Source organism: Agelaius tricolor, unplaced genomic scaffold, assembly GCF_023055355.1.
Source record: "Agelaius tricolor isolate 1412-34295 unplaced genomic scaffold, bAgeTri1.0.p SCAF_11, whole genome shotgun sequence".
NCBI classification, from domain to species: domain Eukaryota; kingdom Metazoa; phylum Chordata; class Aves; order Passeriformes; family Icteridae; genus Agelaius; species Agelaius tricolor.
The window spans coordinates 3,457,832-3,472,758 of record NW_027269271.1 but is presented as its reverse complement, the minus strand read 5'-3'; the positions used below and the strand labels follow the sequence as shown (position 1 = coordinate 3,472,758).

General features: G+C 59.4%; 1 protein-coding gene across 1 annotated transcript; it reads left to right on the top strand.

Moving 5' to 3' along the window:
- The first annotated feature begins 2,495 nt into the window (after positions 1 to 2,495).
- Positions 2,496 to 13,415, top strand: LHX4 (LIM homeobox 4). Its single transcript, XM_071435612.1, has 6 exons — positions 2,496 to 2,586; positions 7,925 to 8,096; positions 10,988 to 11,190; positions 11,358 to 11,512; positions 12,017 to 12,188; positions 12,279 to 13,415. The coding sequence occupies exons 1-6, from the start codon at positions 2,511 to 2,513 to the stop codon at positions 12,677 to 12,679; spliced, it is 1,179 nt and encodes a 392-aa protein (XP_071291713.1). The 5' UTR covers positions 2,496 to 2,510; the 3' UTR covers positions 12,680 to 13,415.
- The last annotated feature ends 1,512 nt before the right edge of the window (positions 13,416 to 14,927 follow it).

Genomic DNA, 14,927 nt, shown 5'->3' with positions numbered 1-14,927 from the left:
GCATCTGTGTGGGGCCAGAGCCCCCAAAAGTGCCCCAGAAATGCAACCTGATGAAAATCACCCTTCTGCAGGCTGGTTCACCATCGAGCCTTAGCTCTGATTTAGCTCTGGGAGGAGGAGAAAGCCTGGAGGGGGAGCATTTCACACCCACCAAATATAACCCCCCTCTCTGGGCACCACCTGGACCCAGCAGCATCTTGGGTGGCACAGAGAGGATTTGCTGGGCAAGCACCTCATGCCCATCTCAACCACCCTCTCCTTCCTGTGAGATGGGAAAAACAAACTCAAAAGAGACCAAAGCGCCCAAAGTGACCTAAAAAATCCCTAAAGAGACCAAAAGATCCCCACCAACATAAGGACCAGATGGACAGCAGGAAGGATGGAGGGGAACAAAGCCGTGCTACCGGGAGAGGAAGGGATGAAGGCTCTGCTGGGGAGATGTGTGAGCCAGCACTGGGAAGATGCTGCTGGGGTGGTTTTTTTGATGGTGGCAGCCCCCCAACTCCCTCCCTCCCCCCCGTCAGCACGATGCTTCCCCAAGGTGAAGGCTCGGTGCTCCCTTTGCCCGCTCACCGCTGCCAGCAGTGATCCAGAGCAGGGCAGAGGGGGCTGGATCAATCTGGCAAAGCAGAAAAATGAATGAAAATTGAATTCCCCGAGGAGAAGGGGGTGGAGGGAGCTCTTATCCCGGCTGAGAGATAAATCAGAGCGTGCCAAGAGAGCTGGGAGACCGCGGTGACTCCCGGCAGCGCTGGGATAATTAGGGAAATAGGTTGGAAATGCATAGCAGCAGGACAGGGCGGCGATGGGGCAGTGTCCGTCTGTCCGTCTGTCCGCGCGTCCGGCTAAACTTCTCCCGTCAATCTGCCTGCGGGACCTGCCTTTCTGCGTGTTGGGAGCCACGCTGTGGCTGCCTGGGGACTTGGGGACACGGTGGCCCCTGCCCCAGGGGGCTGCGGAGCGCAGGTGGCCGGGGCCGGCCGGGGTCTGGCGGTGCTTAATGCACTTAGGAGCTGCAGCGTGATTTAGGGGATGGGACGGGATGGGATGGGAGGGGTTGGCATCCACCTCCCTGGGGTGGGAAGCAGATTTTGGCGTTCTGTGAACTGCAGGGTTGAGCTCTCTCCTGTATGAGTGCACACCGGTCTCTGCACAGAGCTGCCCTATGAGGGGGAAGGGGGTTTGCTGGTAAAAATGGAGCTTTGAGGGGGGTCAAACCCCAGAATCTCATAGAAAAAATTCAATTTTTTTTCCTAAGGAACCATCAAGCTTAATACATTTCTTAGGTTTTATTACTTTTATTTTTAAACCTATTTTCCAGTTGCTGGCTTGTCCCATCTGCAGATTTCCTGACGGGGCAGGGTTTCAGGTTTTCTTCAGGTGGGAAAAGCCTCATCCTAACAGTGTGGAAACGAAGGCTTGGCATGGGCACACCCGAGCTGAGCTCTGGGCTGGGTGAACATCCTCCCTCACCTGCCAGAAGCTGCCGTGCGCCACCTCGGGACTCCGGCCCTGCTCCCTGAGCAGAGCGGGACGGCCCAGCACATTTGGCACCATTGTCCCCGAGCTGGTGACACGGTGAGCATGAAAGGCGATGCTGGGGGCACCCACCCTAACTTCAGCCCCATTTCGGCGACTTTCCTTGCTCAGCCCTCGGCTGCCAGGTGCAGCCACATCAGTGCTGGGGGCTGCGTTGTCTCGGGGCTCTCCCTCAGCAGAGCCCCACGAGGATCCTCACGATGGCCGCAGCCACACCGAGGCCTTCGGCACCGCCACCCTTGTGCCACCACGGCCAGCGGGCGGCCAGGCTGGGCACGCAGCAGCGCTGCCGAGCTGGGCCGGCTCTGTCCGTGCCCAGAGGTGTCCCTGGGGAGGCACCGTTGGCACGGGCCCCAGGGATGTGTCACAGCGCCCTGTGGGGTGACAGCCGCTGGGCAGGAGCTCATGGTGCCGCGGGATGCGCCGCCGTCCGCCGGAGCCAAGGAAGAGCCCCTTGGCTGAGCCTCCATTCCCAGCGGCACGAGGGACAGGGCGGGGGCTGTGCCCGGAGCGGGGACGCGCCAGCGCCTTCCATGGAGCGGGAGCAGGTCCCGGAGCCCCGGCAGCGGAGCCCGCCCGCGGCCTTGGGCTCGTCCCTCTCTGTCCCTCTCTGTCCCTCTCTGTCCCCAAAGGCACCGCCGGACCGGCCCCGCCCCTTCCCCGCAGGCCCCGCCCCCGCCGCATAAGCCCCGCCTCCTCGCCCCAGGCCCCGCCTCCGGCGGCCAGGAGCGGGCGCTGATTGGCTGCGGGGGGCCCGTCCCGCCCCCGCCCCCCTGCGGGCGGTGACGTCAGGCGCGCTCCCCGCAGGGGAATGAATGGGAGGCGGGCGGCACCGGCGGGCACCGGCACCGGGACACGGCACCGGGACACGGCACCGGGACACGCCACCTCCCGCCGCCGGGCTCCGCCGGCCCGGCCCGCGGCTCTCCCGCCCCTCTTCTCTCCCCTCCGCCGCCCCCCGGGCCAATAAAATGATGCAAAGCTCTGCGCTCGCTGCCGAAGGGGCTGTCAAGGGGCTTCCCGAGATCCTCGGTGTGCCGGTGCAACGTAAGGACGCTTTTCTCTTCTCCCTCCTTCGCTCCCTGCCGCAAAGGCGGCCCCGGGCCGGCGGGGCAGCGCCCTGCGGGCGGGCAGGTGCCTCCGCTCCCGTTCGCTCCCGTTCTGCACTTTCCGTTCGTTTTCCCCAGCGGGCAGCGCCGTTCACGGCCGCGAAAATGCGGAGGGTGCGGGAGGGAGAGCGGTGCCCCGGGGCGGGCGGGCAGCGGAGCGATGCGGGCCCGGCCCCGACGGGGAGGACGGCGCGGCTCCGGCTGTGCATGTGTGAGCGTGAATTCGAGTGCGAGCGTGAGTGTGAATATGAGTGTGTGTGTGAGTGAGTGTGTGTGTGAGTGTGAGTGTGAGTATGAGTGTGAGTGCGGCCCCGGCCCCCGCCCGCCCCGCGCAGCGCACGACAGCCGCTGATATCGTTTATCGCGACAGGCGGCGGTGGGAAGGGGCCCAGGGTGGTGCGTGCGCGGTACCGGGGTGGTACCGGGATGGTACCGGGATGGTACCGGGATGGCGAGCCTGGCTGAGCGATGCCGCCGCACCCGCGTCCATCCAAAAATCACCTGCGTGTCTCTGTGGGTGCCGGCAGCCCTGCAGCCACAGGTAGCGCGTCCGTGGGGCGCGCACGGGGCTGGATGGAGCCCGTGGGGATGGATGGCGCGCCCCGAGGGGGGATGCTGGAGCCGAGCTTGGGTGACCCACGGGGGCTGTCTGTCCCCCCTGCGGCTCGTACAGGGCCGAGCCCCGCGCGGGGGCGTCCCGTGGGCACCGTGGATGCTCCCTGTGGATCCCGGGGGGGTTCGGCCGTGCCCCGGTGCGCCCGGGGGCTGCGGGCGGGCGGCTGGGGGGGCCTCCGCGGGCGGCCACCTGCGCGGGAATTGCTGCTGCTGTTGTTGTTGTTGTTATTTTAATTATTATTATTATGATTATTTCTCCCCGTTCCCGAGAGCGGGGCCTCGCCGCGCTCCCGGAATGGGGGGGACCCCACCGGGGCCACCGGGGCGATGCTCGGCCCCCTCCCCACAGCGGCGCCGAGAAAGTTGAGGGGAGGGACCCGGGGCGGTGCAGGAGGGGCGGGACGGGCCCGGCCGGGGCACGGGGGGCACGGGGGGCCCGCTCCGGGACAGGCTCCCCCCGCTCCCCGCGGAGCCCCCGCGCCGCTCCGGGCCCCGGCCCCCCCGGGCGGCTGGAATTCGTTTTCTGTGGGTTTTTCGGTGCTGCCTCTTGCCGCGGGAGCTGTCGCCGTTATCCCCCGGTTCGGTGCGGTCCCTTTGCCGAGCTGCGGGAGGGTTACACGGGAGGGCCCGTTCAGCCAATTTCACCGCAGCAGAGGGGAAGGGAAATCGCGGTCAGGAGCACAGAGCCGGTGCGGGGACAGGGACGGGGACACGCAGGGTCTGTCCCACCGCCGTATCCTGAGTCAGGCCGGTTCCGGGTCGCTGGGTCACTTCTATGGCCTCGGAATCCCTTGATTTAAGAGAAAAATGAGGTGCCCAAACCACCGTGGAGCTGCATTGCCCCAGAATAGCTCCCTGATCTGGCCCTTCCCGGGGCCAACAAACTCCCTTGCCTATGACATTGTCATTCCTGTACTGACTGATGGATATCAAGAATTAGCAGGAAATAATCCAACGAGATACTATTATTATTATTATTATTATTATTATTATTATTACGAATATTGCTATTTGTATCTCCCGTAATGCTATTATTATTATTAACAACAATAATAATAATTAATATTATACTTATTTGTGCGGGAAAAAAAAAAAAGGCAGAAAGAAAATAGATGAGGCTGGGCTGCTGGAAATCATCCTCCTGTGGTTTTCCCGCTGCCCCAGCCTGAGCCCTGCGGCCGCTGCCAGCTCCCAGCCACCTGCTTTCATGTCGTGACAGATTTGGGGCCTGATCCTGCCTCAGTGCCACAGAACACGGCCCCCTCCGAGCCACAGGAAATTCTCCCTGGGCAGGGAACCCCTTCCCAAGAAGCCCCCAGCAGCACCTCGATATTTCATCGCGTGTGAGAGGAAAATCCGTGACATTTCAATTTTTAATCGCTATTAAATCACAGTTTTTCCTCTCTCTTTAGCCACCAGCTTCTTTATTTTAGCAGCGGCTGTGTCCTACAGCATCTCTTCCTGCAGGATTTTGGGGAGCCGAGCAGCCTCTCCCCCCACCACCCCCCCGACAGGCCTCGCTTAGCCTTGCAGACGGGATTGTTCAAAATAAAATTCCCAATATTATTTATGAATATTGTTTTGCAAATCTCACCGGAGTCAAAACTTGTGCCAAAGGCTGCGGGAACAGTGCCCGGCTGCCGGCAGGCTCCGGCCAAGGGGCTGGAGCGGGGGGAGTGATTGATCGCCGCCGAGAAAGTCGTTTGCCCGCAGCACAGAAATGAATTGGAAGCTTTTTGCATGTGAAGGAATGAGGTTTCCTCCCCGCAGAAAGACTTTTGAAGGAATCCCCGGACCGGCGCTTTCCTTGGGCTCGGTGCAGGCTCCGGTACCGGCGGCCCGGGCCCCTTTGGGCTCCGCTTTTCCCCCGTATTCCCGGACCCCCATGGGTTCCATCCCTGCCCCTGAGCGGAGCAGGACTCAGCCCCAGAGCCGGGATTTGTTAGTCCGGAGCAGGACTCAGCCCCAGAGCTGGGATTTGTTAATCCGGAGCAGGACTCAGCCCCAGAGCCGGGATTTGTTAGTCCGGAGCAGGACTCAGCCCCAGGGCTGGGATTTGTTAGTCCAGAGCAGGACTCAGCCCCAGGGCCGGGATTTGTTAATCTGGAGCAGGACTCAGCCCCAGAGCTGGGATTTGTTAGTCCGGAGCAGGACTCAGCCCCAGGGCCGGGGCTGTTTGTGCCCCGCGCTGCCCCCGCATCTCCCCCCGCTCCCTTTTGCGGTCTGGGGGATTACTGCGGCCACCGGCCAGTTTGTTTCGTTTCAATCGATATTTCTCCAATTTTTCCCGTCGGGGAGAGGGGCGGGGAGGGGGGAATGGGAAGGTGGACCCGCCGCTCATAAATCACGGCGGCGGCGGCGGCGGCGGGGGCCAGGCCGTGGCTCGGGTGCCCGTGCGTGGGAGGCGAGGCGGGGGGGGATTGCGGATCTGCCCTCGGGCTTTCGTGGGGATACGGCCAAATCCCGCCCGGGATGCACATGTGTGCGTGGGCTGTGTCCTCCCGGGGCCGAGGGGACCCCCACATTTCCCCCTCCCCCGGTTGGCACCGAGGCTGCGGCATCGCCCGCGTGGTCCCCGGTGGAGAGGGGGGACCCCGCGGCTGTGTCCCCCCCAGAGGAGCATCCAAAGCACCCCGTGCACACCAACAGGGAGTGCTGGTGGGCAAACACAGCCTGGCAGCTCCTCGTTCCTGACGTACCAGTAGTACCCATTAACTTTATTCCTGTTCTGTAAAATAATTCAGGTAAAACGAGCGCAATAAATGCGAGGCAGGAAGGCAGCTGCCTCTGTGGCATAGCACAAAGCAGGGTGCGGGGCTTGAATTTGAGATATTTTCTCTCTGTAAACCAGAGGGACATCTCCTGGTTCCCCTGGCAGTTCCCCTTTTTGTTATTGTTGAAATTATTATTTTTATTATTATTATTATCATGCCGTGTGCGTACACAGGCATCATTGCACACACAGGCACCTGTGCGTGGGGATGGCGCCGTGCATCTACAGCGAAATTGGGAGGAAAATCGGTCTCCTCTTAAAAAAAAATTAGTTTTCTTTGGAAATTTGAAGGGAGATATCCTATTCTCGGCTGCGGTTGTTTGCTTGTTGAAACTGAGCCGCGTCGCTGCTTTTAGGAAGGGGAAATCTCTTTGTTGGCTTTGCGAGAGTGCAGGACGGGTGCATGCAAACACACCCGTGTTCACATGAATGATCATTTAGACACAAAACGTGTCTCCTGGAGATGCACACGCGTTTATGAAACGACCCAGAAGGATTTCCTGGGGCCGGTGCCCCCGCCGGTGCCAGCGGCGTTCGCGCTGCCCCGAACGGGCTCCACACACCCAGCCTGGACATCGTGGTGCTGGAGGGAGCCGGTGTTCCCAAACCAAGGAGGGAGAGAGGGACCTCTAGAAGCCGTAGAATTATGAATTTTTAATTTATGGCGCGGTTCATGGGGCAGAAGCCGTGGTCTGAGGGGGATTGCAGTGTCCAGCCTGGGCAGGGATGGGATCAGCTCCCCTGAGGTACGTGGCAGGACCCCAAAGGATTTTGAAATAATGTTCGAGGATGTAGCAAGATGAGATTTTCCTGTGCTCTTTTCCTCCTTCCTCCCGCTCTTTATTTCCTCCTTTGCCCGTTTGTTCCTCCTTCCCCCCGCTCTTCTTTTCTTTTCCCCCTCTTTTTCTTCCTTTCCTTCCTCTTTCTTTCCCTTTCTCCCCTTTTTCTCTCCCTTTCCCCTTTCTTTCCCTGCCCCCCCTTTTCCTTTTATTCTTTTCCTCCCTTGTACCATTCCTTTCCTCTCTTCTCTCACGTTTTTTTTGTTTCTCCTCTTTTTGCTTTTCTTTTTTTTGTTTCTGCCTAATGTTCTCCTTTTCCAGTTTCCTTTTTGAACCTTTCCTTCCTTTTCCTTTTTTAAAAAACATTTTTCCTTCTTGTGATTTTTTTTTCCTTCTTAAATATTTTTCCCTTTAAAAAAAATCTTTCCCCTTTTTTATCTTCCTCGCTTTTTACCTATTTCGTATCTCCCTTTTTTATTTAAAAAAACCCCTTTTTAATTCTATGCCTTTTTCCTTTTAAAAAATACTTTCCCTTTTCATAATTTTCCTTTTCTTAATATTTTTCCTTTTCTTAATATTTTCCCTTTTTTGTAGTTTTTAAATATATTCTTTCCTTTTTAAAATCTTTCTTCTTTTAAAAAAAATTCATTTTAAAAAAATTTATTCTGCTTGGTTTTTTTTGTTTTTTTGTTTGTTTGTTTGCTTGTTCGTTTGTTTTAATATTTTTTTCTTTTAAAACCTTTTTCCTTTTTATTTTTTTCTTCCCCCAAATCTATCTGCTTCCCTATGTGTGAGTCAGTGGGGGCAAGGAGCGGTGCCCCTGCTTGGTGGTTGTGCCATTCCAGAGGCGGGGAGAGGCAGGCAGGGAAAACGCGTGGCAGAGAGGAAAACACGGCCTGAAAAACGGGGCGCAGGAAGGAAAAACACCGCGTGTGTGTCCGTCCGACCCAGCCGGGATCGGCTTTTGGCAAAGCTTTGCAGAGGGGGATGCGCGGGGATTTGCGGGGCGGCATCGCCCAAAAGCCCCAGGATGCGGCCGGGCAGGGTTTTGGGAGCCCCGAGGGGCTGCGGTGGCTGACGCTGCTCTTCTCTCCATCCTCTCCGGGCAGAGATCCCCCAGTGCGCCGGCTGCAACCAGCACATCCTGGACAAGTTCATCCTCAAGGTGCTGGACCGGCACTGGCACAGCTCCTGCCTCAAGTGCGCCGACTGCCACATGCAGCTGGCCGAGCGCTGCTTCTCCCGCGCCGGCAGCGTCTACTGCAAGGAGGATTTCTTCAAGTGAGTAGCACCCCCCTAAGGCAGCACCTCCCTGCCCGCGGAGCAAGCGCACAGCCCAGTTTTAAGCAGAACTTCTCCAAAAATCTTCACACAGCTCGTTGTTGTTGTTGTTGTTGTTGTTGTGGCAATAAAGGGATGTCGGCGCTTTGCAGCGGCTGCCGGTGGGTGCTGCTTGTTGGGATGTAACCATGGCAAAGCCCCAGCTCTCCCCGGTGCTCCGGTCCCTCCCCCGTGCTGGTGCTCAGGTCCCGGGGGTGACATCCCGCGGCCGTTCCGGTGGCCCCGGCCCCGCTCGGAGCTAGAGGGCAGGAGAAACCCGCGCAAGGCGCCGGCAGCGCTGCCTCCTCCTCCCGAGTGCCTCCCTCGCCTCCTCGGGATGTGATGATGCTGTTTCTCTACCTTCACCTTTTACCTCTTTTTTTTTTTTTTAATCGTTTTTTTTGCTCCCATTAGCGTGAAAACCTCATTTGATTGCCTTGGCAGCTGCCTCTGAGCTGTGCGATGCCCCAGCCTTGGCATTTCCCTGCTCCCACGAGACAGGACAACCCGTTCCCCATTAAAAATGGACTTTGCCTTTAGGATGCTCTGATCCCTGGCTGCCGGTGAATTTTGGGAGTTTTCCCAAGGGATAGAGAAGGTTTTTTGCTGGGGGTTGGATCCCGGCCGGGGGGTGCCTTTCAGTGCTTGGATGCAGCAGCTGCTGCCCCTCGGGGACTAAAAGCCACCCCCTTGTGCCATCAGCTCCCGCTCCCGACCAGCCACACCGCCCCTGACCACAATCCTAAAGCCATTCCGATCAGTCCCTAGACAGGACTTCCCTGCCTTCCCATCCCCAGGCTCTCCCAGATCCTCATCAGCATCAGGACCAAAGATGCAGCTCGGATTTCTCCTTCCCGGAGACGGTCAAAGCGGCCACTCCAGCCTGGGTAATAACACTTCACTTCTGATATTTTCCAGCCTATTAATCTCCGAGTCATTTAAATAGTCGCCCAAAAGGTGCGGGTAATCAATGTTAATTGGAGTTGAAAGATCAGCGACTTTCTCAGATGAGGTCCTGCCTGGATTATTTGGTGCCAATCAATAGCAGCTCGGCGCTCGCACCTCACCTTTCCTTAACCGCTCATTGATCTCGGGCTGGGAACCTGCAGGGCACGTGAGGATTTCAGCCCAACTTCGGAGGCACTTGGCAATGCAGGAGCTGCTTTGGAAAGGATCAGATCGATTTCTGATTTTTTTATTTTCTTTTTTTTTTTCCTTCCCCCGAATTGCAGCCCTGGGTCCTCGGCTCTGCTGTCCCGGGCCCCGTGTCCCCAGATGAAGTGGAAGCACCCTGGGGTGTGGGGACAGTTGTTAAATTGGCTTTTACAGTGTTCTGTGAGAGGGGGTGAAGGGGCAGGGGGTGGGGGCTGCAGAGTGGGCACCAGCTCAGCCTTGGGAGCAGAAAAGCATCCTCTGTCCATCCTATCCCTCTCTCACTCCTGCTTTCCTTCTTCCCTCCATTCCCACCCTCCTTCCTCCTCCCCTCCATTCCCACCATTTCTCCTCCATTTATCCTCCATTCCATCCTTTCCTCATCCCTCCCTCCCTCTTGTCCATCTCCTCTCCACTCCTCTTCCTCTTTCCCCCTTCCTCTCCCACCTTCCCTCCCCTCTGACTCCAGGAGAGCTGAGGTGTCCCCAGCAAACGTCCAGGGACTCTCCCTTTAGGATACAAATCCAGAAAATGAGACAAATCAGGTTTTCCCTTCTCACCTTCTGCTTCCAGCACCCCAAAATCCCCCTGGCACCACCCATGCCCAGTACCTGCCACCCATCCCTGGGTGGCTCAGGGACAGTCTCAGAGACCCAGCTGTGGTGGCTGTGCCCTGGATTTCCGGAGGGGATGAGCAGTCGTGGGGCTTGAGGGTGATTTTTGGGGCTGTTCAGGCCTCAGGGGACAGCCAGAGGTGCCTGGAGTGGCTGCACTCCCTGGCACTCAAATGTCACTGCCTGTCCCCACAGCCTCGGGCTGGGGCCAAAGGGATTGGGGCGCTCCTGTTCCTGCTCGGGGCGTTCCTGTTCCTGCTCCTTCAAAGCAGACGGGGCAGGTTTATTCTGACAGCTTTGCCACCTGGATGCTCTGTGCTGCTCTGGGGTGTTTAGGGCTGCTCTGGGGAGCAGGGGAAACCTCACAGAGCCCTGTGGAGCCAGTGGGAGGTGGGGATCTGCCCCAGCTCAGTCCCAGCATCTGTTACCAAAAGCACCAGTGGAACATCCACTGACTTCTGTCTTCCTCCTCATGGCACGAGTCACCCTTCATTCACTGAATTCTCTTGCACACTTCCTGCACCATTCTTGCACACTCACATTCACTGCACGAACCTTCCCCACTCCCTGCAGCGTTCCTGTGCCATCCTTGCACATTTCTTTCACGCTGCTCCCACCCTCCTTGCACCGTGCTCCTTCCACACTTCTCGTCCCACTCTCACCCCCACCTTGCACACTCCCTGCAGCCCTGCTGGCAGCTTTGCTCGTGCCCCACCCCACCCCACGCCCCTGTCAGGCCATCGTTATGGTGTAAGAGCCCCATCATTCTGCATTAATCCGGGATTCATCATGCCAGCGGGGCGGCGTAATTAATTTATTTGGTATTAATGTGGATGAAATATGTACTGTCCTTGCAGGGGAAAAATCAGGCAGCCTATAAGCATTAGTTAAAAGAATCATTAAAATCAAACCTTCCTCGGCTCCATTAGGCCGGTCTCTCACTCTGAGGAAGATAAACCCCCGCCGTGTGAAGTGTCATGCATAATAAGGTTGATCGCTGGTTTCAACTCTGCCCTGTCTCCCGCTCCCCATCCCGGCAAACCCCTCCGAGCCGGGGGGCTCAGGCTCGCCCTCTTCCCCCCGCAGGCGTTTCGGGACCAAATGCACGGCGTGCCAGCAGGGCATCCCCCCGACCCAGGTGGTCCGCAAAGCCCAGGACTTCGTGTACCACCTGCACTGCTTCGCCTGCATCATCTGCAGCCGCCAGCTGGCCACGGGCGACGAGTTCTACCTGATGGAGGACGGGCGGCTGGTCTGCAAGGAGGACTACGAGACGGCCAAGCAGAACGGTAGGCACCCCGAAAAGGCTGCCAGGGGCACGGCACGCTCGGGGGCTCCGTACCCGCTGGGTTACCCGCGGGAAGGGGCTCCGGGGCAGCCGCTTTTGGGGAGATTTTCCCCAGGGTGTGCTGCTGCTGCTGCTGCTCGGGGCTGGTACCGGCTCCTTGGCTTGCAGATGACTCCGAGGCGGGCGCGAAGCGGCCCCGGACCACGATCACGGCCAAGCAGCTGGAAACGCTGAAGAACGCCTACAAAAACTCCCCCAAGCCCGCCCGCCATGTGCGGGAGCAGCTCTCCTCCGAGACGGGGCTGGACATGAGGGTCGTGCAGGTGAGGCCGCGGTGCCCCTCTGCACCCTGCCCCGAGAGAAGGGCGATGCAGCCTCTGGGGGGCTGGGTTGAGGGGATGCAGGGGTCACAGGGGCATTGGGGCGCCTGGAAGCTGGGCTGCAGGGATGATGGGCTGCTGGATTGCAGGGGGTTGCGGGAGCTGGGGGGCAGGAGTGTTGGCATGCAGGTTTGCAGAGTTCGGGGATGCTGGGTTGCAGGGGGGTGTGGGAGCTGGGGGGTTGGCATACGGGTTTGCAGGGTTCGGGGGTGCTGGGTTGCAGTGGGGTGTAGATGCTGGCATAGCAGGATGTTGGCGTGCCAGGGTGCTGGCATGCTGGGATGTGGGGGTACTGGGATGGATGTAGGGGTGCTGGCGATGGAAGGAGTGCCAGGATGCCGGAGCACTGGGTTGCAGAGGCGCTGGATTGCAGGGGTGCTGCCATGCAGGGCTGCCAGAGTGGCGGGAGTGCCTGGGTGCCACCGCTGTCCCCATTGCCCGCTGCAGGTGTGGTTCCAGAACCGGCGGGCCAAGGAGAAGCGGCTGAAGAAGGACGCGGGGCGGCATCGCTGGGGGCAGTTCTACAAGAGCGTGAAGCGGAGCCGCGGGGGAGGGAAGCTGGACAAGGAGAGCTCGGCCGAGGACTGCGGCGTCAGCGACAGCGAGCTCAGCTTCCGCGGTGAGCGCGGCGGCCGAGCGGGCCCGGGGGGACGCGGGGCTGCCCCCGGCGCTCACCCCCCGCCTCCGCTCTCCCTCCTGTCCCCGGCAGACGAGCAGATCCTCTCCGAGCTCGGCCACAACAACAACAACAGGGTTTACGGCTCCGTGGGGGACGTGGCGGGCGGACAGTTGCTGAACGGCGGCTTCTCCATGGAGGGCACGGGACAGACGTACCAGGACTTGCGGGACGGGAGCCCCTACGGCCTCCCGCAGTCGCCGTCCTCCATCTCTTCCCTGCCGGCGCACGGGCCCTTGCTCAACGGGCTGGACTACGCCATGGACGGCAGCCTGGGGCTGGCCCACGGGGCGCAGGGGGTGAGTCAGACGCTGCGGGCCATGGCCGGGGGGGGCCCCACCTCCGACATCTCCACGGGGAGCAGCGTCGGGTACCCAGACTTTCCCACCAGCCCGGCCTCCTGGCTGGACGACATGGATCACCCCCCCTTCTAAGCGCTGCTCGCCCCCGCCCCGGCCCCCGCGCTCCCCCCGGCCCGCAAGCGCAGCACCGAGGGCACCCGCCGGCGGCTGAGCTTCCCAGGAGATCCCATGGGAATCGGCCCTGGAGGGCTGCAGGGAGGGGGGACAGCCGTGGCCGGGGCGGCTGTGCTCGGGCGGGGGGCACGGATGCCTTTGGGTGTAAGCACAAGAGAGGACCCGGCCGTGGCGGGGCCGGCGGGAGGGAGAGAAGAACAATCGGGGGTGGCAGAGCCCGTCCCGGCCCCCGCGCCAGCCCCGCAGCCCTGCCCAGCACCGCTGCTGTTCTCAAGAGTTATTTTTCCATACGGTGTTCAAACGCAGCTCGGCGCTGCCCGGAGCCTCCGCAGAAAGAGAAGTCTATATTGTAGAAGGGTTTATTTTGCCGGGGCCGTGTCCCCGCTGCCCAGGGGCCAATCCTGCCTGCTCCTGGCCCAGCGGCCGTGATTCAACCCCGGGCACGCAGGAGCGTCGCTGCTTTGTACCATGGTCACGCGAGGGGAAGGAATAAAACCAAACTGGCTCCAGCCCGGGCTGCCCGCTGGGCACGCTGTGCCATGGCAGGGCCAGCCGGGATGCCCGGGGCTGGCACCTGCACAGCAGCCACTGGAGCGGTGGGCGGGAGAGGTGGGCAACCTTTGCTCTGAGGGCATTGCAAAAGAATTTCCTCCCACGTAAGGGAACGGGAATGTCGTCAGCAGAAGCACCAGCGTGGTGGCGGGAAGGGGAGATTGGGCTGTGAGATGCTCCTGGTGGGGGTCATCCTCCTCCTTCGGTACCGTGGATACTGAAGGGTGAGTGCAGGTGGCCAGGAAGGATCCCGGAGGCTCTGGCACATCCCACCAGCCCCATGGGTCTGCTCCTGGCCAGGCTCACTCAGCACGAGCCCTTGCTGCTCAAAAGCCACATGCCCATGTCCCCCAGCACAGCCACACCCCCGACCCTCAGACATTCAGCCCCACGGATAAGATCCAGCCCCACACTCCCTGCCCAGGGTGCCCAGCTCTGCCCCAGCCCCACAGGGATGCCCTGGCCATGGGGTCCCTGCACCCTCTCTGTCTCTGGGGTGATGCTGATGATCCCAGGCTGCCCTTCAGGGAGGGCTGGGGGTGGATCCAGTCAGTCCAGGCTCCTTCCAGAGCTGTGGAGGCTGCAGAAGCAGAGGAAAAAAAAAAAGAATAAAAAAAAAAAAGAAAAAAAAAAAAAAGAAAAAAAAAAGAAAAGCCACACGAGAAAGCACATCACTGGTCTGTCCTTGTCCTTCCTTGCCCCCCCAGCTGGGTGCCTTGGTGCTGCAGGAGCTGCCCCAGCTGCATCCACGTGCCTCCCCCTCCCCAGCCTTGGGTGCTGCTTCGTGCCAAGCTCCCGGCCCTGGTGGGGAGGGGGACGGGGCAGAGCTGTGCCTGCTGCTCCCATCCCCCTTCAACAAGGCCAAATGCCTCCTCCCCTCGCTGTGTAAATTTTGTACAGTTCCAGAAAGTGAGAGTCTTGTTTCCTGGGGGAATAAAAAGGAAAAAAAAAATAAAACAACCCAACGAAAAGAATAATAATAAAAAGTTTTAAAGAATAAAACCTTATTTATTGCCATGTCTTGGGGGAGAAATGATCCCCCCAAATTGCCCCCAGATTCGGGCCCAGGGCGTTGCTTTTGTACCCTGCCTCTAGTGTGTTGGCATGAGATGTGTACAGTCACCCCTCGCCGTGAGGGAAAGCGATGGCAAATAAACTCGGGATGCTTTTTAGCAGCTGCTGTCTTTGGGATTTTCTGTCTTTGGGATTTTCTTCCTCAGTGGGAGGGCAGTGCTCACCACTGGCATCACCTGCCCCAGCACTGTTGGCTCTTTGGGGTCAGGATTGCCGGGGTCGTGTCTGGATGGTGGCACTGACATCCCTGGTGATGGAACAAGTGGCACTGGTCATTGTGTCCTGTTTGTGCTGGGTGGGAATCCCCATGGGTGCCACATGGCAGCCCAAGGTGGCACAGCTTTCCTGCCCCCTGGCAGCAGTGACAGTGGGTGCCTGGCTGTGCCACCACAGCGCTCAGCAGGCACAGGTGAGATGGAAGGGACAGAGGGCTCCAAGCCCCTCCATGGGCACCTGTGTGTTGGCTTTCTATATTTTAATCATTTTAACATTTAATGCTTCTCAATTAAAGTGATTTCCTGGAGTAGATGCCAAGCTTAGGGCGAATGCACATTAACCACTTTCTGTATCGGTAGTTAAA

Bases quoted from the DNA above. Each gene is read 5' to 3' on its own strand.
- LHX4 (XM_071435612.1), top strand. From the start codon at position 2,511: ATGATGCAAAGCTCTGCGCTCGCTGCCGAAGGGGCTGTCAAGGGGCTT. The intron at 11,191-11,357 runs GTAGGCACCCCG...CTTGGCTTGCAG, and splicing joins CGAGACGGCCAAGCAGAACG to ATGACTCCGAGGCGGGCGCG. The intron at 12,189-12,278 runs GTGAGCGCGGCG...TGTCCCCGGCAG, and splicing joins CAGCGAGCTCAGCTTCCGCG to ACGAGCAGATCCTCTCCGAG.